Source organism: Megalopta genalis, unplaced genomic scaffold, assembly GCF_051020955.1.
Source record: "Megalopta genalis isolate 19385.01 unplaced genomic scaffold, iyMegGena1_principal scaffold0034, whole genome shotgun sequence".
NCBI lineage: Eukaryota > Metazoa > Arthropoda > Insecta > Hymenoptera > Halictidae > Megalopta > Megalopta genalis.
Window position 1 is genome coordinate 1,070,458 of NW_027476103.1, and position 8,072 is coordinate 1,078,529.

General features: G+C 41.3%; 1 protein-coding gene across 1 annotated transcript; it reads right to left on the reverse strand.

Annotated features, from left to right (window-relative positions):
• Window positions 1-2,585: 2,585 nt before the first annotated feature.
• LOC143261092 (uncharacterized) lies at window positions 2,586-3,615 on the reverse strand. The gene has a single exon (XM_076527644.1). The coding sequence runs from the start codon at window positions 3,429-3,431 to the stop codon at window positions 2,586-2,588; it is 846 nt and encodes a 281-aa protein (XP_076383759.1). The 5' UTR covers window positions 3,432-3,615.
• Between the last annotated feature and the right edge of the window lie 4,457 nt (window positions 3,616-8,072).

Consider the following 8,072-nt stretch of genomic DNA (forward strand, 5'->3'; position numbering starts at 1 on the left):
AATTACTCGTAGACGAACTGCAAAATAAATTTACAGTAGGCGGTTTTGAAACTGGCAAGGAATTGGATGAGAGGTTCGAAAGGCTTAATACTGCTATGTACAAGAGATTACTCGAGCTGACTGGAGAGGGGAACATAGTCGCGAAATTCGAACAGTTACATAAATCTTTATTAGAGAAATTTACCGAAATATACGGACAAATGCGACGTATCGAAGAACAGCAGCAACATAGTGTGCGCGTCGCTTTCGAGGAATTGGATTCTCGTATGAGACTTCGTTTCAGAGACTTGTTGACTGTAGCGGTAGCAGCAACCACAGAAGAGATTCCGATAACGCAAAAAGCGTCAATAGCTGAAAAGTCCATCGATAACGCAAAAGAGGACGCGACAGCGGTCGAAAAGACTCCGAGAACGCAAGGATAATTAAATTAGCGTATCTTAATTTCAAGCGACCGCAGATTCATCGATAACGCAAAAGAGAGCGCGGCAGCGATCAACGCAAGGATAATTAAATTAGCGTATCTTAATTTCGAGCGACCGCAGACTGACAAGGCGAAATCATGAGCGGCGATAAAGTGAACTTGGTGAATGAACTGCATGCTCCGGCGAGACGTTACTTCCGGCGGAGGCGAGTGGTTACTCGACGATCTCTGGCAAGCTGATATCGTTGAAGTTCAACCGTACGCAAGAGAGAATCGAGGACATCGATATATTCTTACGATAATCGATACATTCAGCAAGTATGCCTGGGCCGTTCCTTTGAAAAGCAAAAATGCTGACGATGTGTGCAAAGCTTTCGCGTCGGTGTTGAAAAAAGATGGCCGAATACCGAACAATTTGCAAACCGATATGGGGAAAGAATTCTACAATAAAGATTTTCAAGAATATCTGAAGAAACGTAACATCAACCACTATTCCACATTCAGCACTATGAAAGCGTCCATAGTCGAACGATTCAATCGTACATTGAAGAACAACATGTGGAAATTTTTCTCGTTGAGCGGAAAATATCGTTGGATCGACGAGCTACCCACGTTGATCAAGGACTACAATAATCAAAAACATCGCACCATTCGTATACGACCTGCAAACGTGAATCATAAAAATGAGAAGTATCTTTTATCTACCGTGTACAGCAACGTCAAGATCGCCGGTCCTGCGAAATTCAAAGTTGGCGACTATGTGCGCATCAGCAAGTTCAAAACCGTATTCGACAAAGGATACACGCCGAACTGGTCAACGGAAGTATTTAAGATCGCGACGGTGAAACGAACGAACCCCGTCACGTATCTTTTGGTTGATTTGCAGAACAAACCTATCGCTGGAGGATTTTACGAATACGAGATATGCGCTACCAAATATGCCGACGTGTATTTAGTAGAAAAAGTATTGCGTCGAAAAGGAAATGAAATATATGTGAAATGGTTGGGGCTGGATTCGTCACATAACTCTTGGATAAAGAAATCATCTGTACTTTAATTGTATAATGTAATGTTTATTTTTGTTTCTCTAATAAACATGAAAAAATACATAAATGCTTTTTACATTAATACTAATTAATTCCCCCACACGCACACAATTTCAACGATTCGCTTTCGATACGATTAGATCTAAACATAAAGCTAACAATTCGCAATCGATCAGACAATTTCGTTCGAACAATTCGTTTGTAAAAATTACGGTCGCATAATTCTGCTCGTTATTGGAGTTTTTTACAATGTCAACGAGCTTCGCGAATCTATCCTGAGTTTCTGGAATATTTTCTAATAACCATGAATACATATGATCCATACATAACTCTAATTTGTACAAATTATCCATCGTCTCTTTCGTAACATAAATCGATGCTTGAGAATCGAACAACTTGATTAGACTCATTCCATTAAAATTTACAATTTGTAACGATAAAGTCTCATCAATTTGTTTTTCCTTCTTGTCCGCGTCGAAGTAATTGTGAATATAATCTCTAGTTTTCACCAGCAGTTTCCACGTAGCCATTGAAAAAGAAATCTCTGTTCCACGATTGTCCCCCAAGACAAACTCGACGCGCAAATTTTCATCCACGCGTACACAAATTTCAAGGAACTTGAAATAATTGCCGGCTATGGAGTATCTTCTACCCAAGATTCGTGCGTTGCGCGGTATCTGCAACTGATTCTGCTGCGACTGGGGTTGCGACTGTTGAAACGACCGTTTCATCGAAATGGAGTATCTATAAAAGAAATAACATACAATATTTTTTTTCTTCTTTCATAAAAGGAACATTTTATTCCCTTCAAACTTTCTTTTACTTACCCATAATTTGTATAATCGTTGTGAGATCCATTTTTATGTAAAAAATTATTGGTTTGATTTGACATTGTGAATATTATAATACTGAAGAACAACTGCGCTATAAGAAAGTAATCTGTAGAACGCACTACTCGCTGTACGCAATGTCAAAAGCTTATATATATACAATTCCCCTACCATTTTTCCCCCTTCTTACACGCAAGATAACAATACAAGGAGCGTATACGCCCCTTTTCCGCTTACAAATAAAAGTGAACACGCGCGCGCAACACGGGATTCGAAACATCGATGAAATTATATAACCGCTTTTATTTTTTCTAACTCCCCCCACTCCCTCTCCCTCCTGCCCCCCTCTCCCCCTTTCGCGATTTTATAATGTCCCCAAGAAAGGGTTTCGATCGAATTGTTTAAAATGTATCGTTTATCATCGTATGGACTCAATGCTAATTTACTCTGTGATACTGAATACACTTGATGTTGTATAGACATTATCAATTTAACGCAAACTGATTTTTCTAAATGATCGTGAAGGCATGCTAAATAGTCGTCGAAAGTTATATTTTTAATCGTCACGTTAGTCTTAATTCCTTTAATCTTTTTTACATCGTCTTTGTCTTGTACCCGAATAGCATACATTTTCGAGCGAAGACCCACAAACTCTGTCATGATTTTACCTCCGTTCTCGTCCTTCATTAATCCTAATACTTTATTATTCGCGATCGGAACGCCGTACACGTTATTTCTGTCATAATTGGAAGTATCGTATCGGTGAATGTCACGTTTTATCATCTCGTACGCGTCGTCGCAAATAATCTGATAAATTAAACTGTCCGTGTCCGTGTACAAAATCCTGCATCTTTCTTGAAAATTTGGAAGCATGTAGCCATAATGAAAATCATACAAATGTAATTTTGATATGTCCAACACTGACATGCCTATGTAAATAGGTTTATAAAATTTAATAGAAAACTGGTTCATTTGAACTGCGACAAAATCCTCGGAGAATACGGTACAGCTATGGAAATTTGGACGAGCTATTAAATGCTTAGCACCGTGTCGACCGCTCCATCGCGAGAGCAACTTTACGTTTACATGATTTCGAACGTTTTCCATCGTTTTTCCAAACACTGCATTGTTCATCAGTTTGAACAGATTCTTCGAGAAGTCATTGTTTGCGTTGGCGCGCAACCTCGTATTTAAATCTATGTAACGACGTAACCAACATGATTCTTCAAACTTCAGTATCCGATGAATTTTCTTTAATTTTAAATTATACCTCAAACATTGCTGGAGGTATCGATAATGGAGTACGTAACGATTCTTATCGCTAAGCGTTGTCAACAGTTTCTTTTGCAACGTCACAACCTCGTGAATCAGGCAATAGGGAAGATCTGCATGAGCATCATGAATTTCCTGAGGATACTCTAAGTCAACTTCTAAAATGTACCCGACGGGACTGTCGATCGGCACGGAATCGATGTTGAAATTACTCGTATCGTCAACCCATTGGAAACCCCTGTGCGGCAAAGGCTGCGACATGGCCCAGCCATAGAAATTATTAACATCGAAATACATCAGATAGCTAGACGGTTCGGCCGAATCGTACGTCGACATATACTTGTTATTCGCGCGCGCGTAACGATGCGAACATTGACTCAACCCACCTCGTATTCCCCGTTCCACGAACAAAAACATGTCAACGTCGGTGAACAATTCCAACTCGATCTTCGTCAATTTTAGCATCGCGTCCCACTCGAAACCGGGCAACGTATAATAGTGCGCTGGATCGAGTTTATAATTCTCGAGCGACTTTTCGCGAAAATTTTCAAACACGTCGGCCAACAACAACACATCCAATTTCAAGTACAAGTCGCTGTACTGTCCTAACGTTTGTATACCGAAACGTGACCAACTTCGTTCGCGTGACAATAGTCGACGTCGGATATCTCGCTGTCGCATAACTGATTATAAAATGCTTCGCGCGGTGGTAAACAAGTGTCGCTTAATTTGTCATAGGTCGATACATAGTCGTATGGGAAAACGCCTTTCCTGGTTAGAAGATGAAAATCATCGTTCGAAAGACGATTGAATTGGCTCCTCACGATATGCAAGTCGCTCTTGTCCAAGTACGACGACAACTTGTCCAGACTCGAATTCAAGAACTTGAACGAATCGATGAATCGAAACTTTATGCACTTCTTCCACGATTTTTTGATCGCATCTTTATTCCTCTTACTGTGTTTCGTGAAAGAAATGTACTTCTCTTTCGTCAGCGGTAACGCGTCTATTTTACCTTCAAACGCGTTTGCCAATTCTTTGATGAAAAAGTGTGCGTCGTAGCCGGACAAATTGTGAAAAACCACCGGTATCACGTACGAGGATTGATAGCTCAGATTGCAACGGCTGTGCGCCGGACCCCGATACGCACCTGTGAAATGACAATGATCATGCACTCGCACGTCGTCATTACCGAGTGGTTCTTCGCACACGTGACAATACGTGGCGGTACGAAAAGTTGAGATTTGTGCGGCGGTCAACGGAGCCATTGGAACCGTTCGATCAAACACCGGCTGCAATTTACAGCTCAACTCGTGCAACTTCGATGCAAACCATGAGATACAACCTTTCTCATCACGATAAGCCTGATACTCGCTCAACGAACTGTCGTATCGGCAATGGAGGTAGTAGCCTACGCTGAAGGCATGGTGATGTTGATATCTACAGTAAGCTCCATGACCTTGATCTTCCTGTTTCTCCAGCAGGCATTCCAAGTCTGCGTAGATAACGAACGGTGCCGGTTCCTTGTACGCATAATTCTTGAACTTCAGCCATTTATCGTCTTCCGTCGGAAGTTTCAATGCACATTCGTTCATTCGACTGCAGTCGATCTCGTGAATGCTCAATTTTTCCTGCGATTTGAAATACTGTAGACACCTGACAAAAAAAAAACATAATTTTTTATTTTAGTTTTTCTCGCCCACCACCACCATCACCACCACCACCACCATCATCCAGAAGAAAGAAAAAAATTTACATGTGTGGATGTACCGAATCTTACATGGATCTTACCGATCGCAAATATGCTTATTGTGCTGCGTGCTGATCTGAGATGAAACCAGACGAGATAAATTCCTAATACACAGATAATGATTGCGCAAGTTTTCGGAGTCGTGTATGAGCAGCAAATTTACATGTTTCTCCCGCTTCCTTGAGGTCAAATGCAACGTCCGACATCTTTCTTGTTCCCCTCCCCACTCGAACACGTTCACGGAAACGTCATTCGCTTTTTCGAACTTTGGTATGTCCTTGAACAACATCGGCAATTGGAATCCCTCGGTGTGGAGCACATCGCTGTAATGCGGATAGGATGATGTGCGATTCAAATTATTTTTAGCTGGATATAGGCTTGCCACCACTGCCCAATAGAAACATGCATTATCGTCGTCACTGTACACATTGAGGACTGCTTTCTTTAATTGCACTGTTCGAGGCACGGATACCTGACAACCTGCTTGTAACGGTTGATATTTATTGGAATTCACCATCAAATGCAGGATCTTCGATAACGCCCATCCACTGTCTCATTCTTGAAACTCTTCTATCGATGTCAAAAGCGTTGGCACAACATCTTTCGCATACCAGCGACGTAGATTCGACGAATGAAAGAGCGCGACGTTTCGCGTGCTAAAACTTTTCACCGAAACCTCGTCGCGCAGCACAAATTCCGCCTCCAATACTACGTTCACTTTTAACGACAAATGAACGTTCAAAAGTTCTGTAATACGATTCGTAACTATTCGCTTCGCGTGTTGCAAGAAATGACGTGGATCGACATGCTCGACGTTGATCACAACGCCGGTCGATATACGATTCTTAAACGCCGACTCAATGTTCTCCAAACGAAGAGTCGATGCTCTCGCGCCAACGTTTCCATACAAACCGCTACCAACGCGTGATGAAAACCGATGATCTAACGAGACCTTCAAAGTTTTCATACGACACATGATCGACAGCAAACTCGATTTTACACCTATGGGTGCTTCGTTTTTCTTCACAATGATCATATATTTCCTACACCATTGTAAACATTCAATACATGATTTCGTCCATTCGCGATACTCGTCCACAGTTCGAATCATCCTTGACATATGTGTTAACGATTTCAACATGTCCTTGCAAACTTGCGTCATCTTGTGAAAATATTAATTCACATCAATTATTAAAAAGAAGTTTTTTCAATTTTGATTTCACGTCGTCGGTTAAGTTTCCAGTTCTCACGAACGTAACTACACTATACAACCAACCACGCGATGCTCTCCCATCTCGATGATATGTAGTATCGCGGACGGTGAATCGATCGCGGGCCATTTCACTATAATTTGGCTAAATCGTTTCGTGTAGATGAAACTCACGCGACTCGTCAAATCTTTTCACATTAGACGTTCCGTCGCTGTTTTCCACTCGAGCGGAAATTGATCGTTCAGGTATAAGTTTATGACGTATCCCCAAACCAAATTCTGTAATGTAGGAACCATCTCACGACGTATCTTCACCACTCGATGAAAAATACTTCGATATGAATTTCACGCGTGAAGCATTGAGTTTCTCGGTCGGTAAATTAATGTCCCATTTGATTTTACGAATATCCCAATCATCGTCGTCGTCGTGCAATGAATATTCCAATCTTCTCTTCACTTTGTTCAATGGAGGGAGGAAATCACCTCTGGTCATACTCCGTTCAAATTTTGATAATGGTATCAACACTGGTTCGACGCAAACATAATCAGTTTCTTTACGGTATTTAAAAATAATCCTCTTCAACCATCTCTTCGAACGACATTGCGTGCTCAAAGGAACGATTACTTTTAAAACATCAATACTATTGTATATCACGTAATTGAGCAAGTCTCGCGATTTGAACACGCGTGCACCCACGTATGAAAAACTAGCGTGCGGATATCTCCGACGAAAAACACAGTACACGTCGCACAAAATAACATCACAATATCGGATAAAAATCCGTCGAGCAATGCTCGAAAAATTATGAACACCGTGTTCAAATATCTTAGACGTTGCGAACGATTGCAACGATGGCACGTTCAACAAACCAACTTCCATACCAATACTCAACTCAGTAGCGAATAAAATGTTCGCTGCAAAGGGAAAAAGCAAAAAACAGTAAAAGAGAGAGAAAAAATATCTCTCTCTCTCTGTCCGCATCATTTGCAAGAGAGAACAACCGCTGCATCTTCCCCTCTCTCTCTCTCGCTCGCTACAATATTATACCGAGATAAAAAAAAAACTTAGTTTAAGAAATCTTAACGAGACCAAAATCCCCGATATCGCTTCGCAAGCGCGGGTAAAGCATCCGCGAGTCTCTCCGGATACAAAACCACAAACTTCTATAAATGCGTCGCGCGAGAAAAATCATGCATCGTTTTTGCAAGAGAGAGAACAACCGCTGCATCCTCCCCCCTCTCTCTCTCGCTCTCTACAATATTATACCGAGATAAAAAAAACTTACTTTAAGAAATCTCAACGAGTCCAAAATCACGGGTAAAGCATCCGCGAGTCTCTCCGGATACAAAACCACAAACTTCTATAAATGCGTCGCGCCTAACGCACGCGCGAGAAAAATCATGCATCGCTTTTGCAAGAGAGAGAACAACCGCTGCATCCTCCCCTCTCTCTCTCTCTCGCTCTCTACAATATTATACCGAGATAAAAAAACCATACTTTAAGAAATCTAATAAACGAAACCAAAATCCCCGATATCGCTTC

Bases quoted from the DNA above. Each gene is read 5' to 3' on its own strand.
- LOC143261092 (XM_076527644.1), bottom strand. From the start codon at position 3,431: ATGAACAATGCAGTGTTTGGAAAAACGATGGAAAACGTTCGAAATCAT.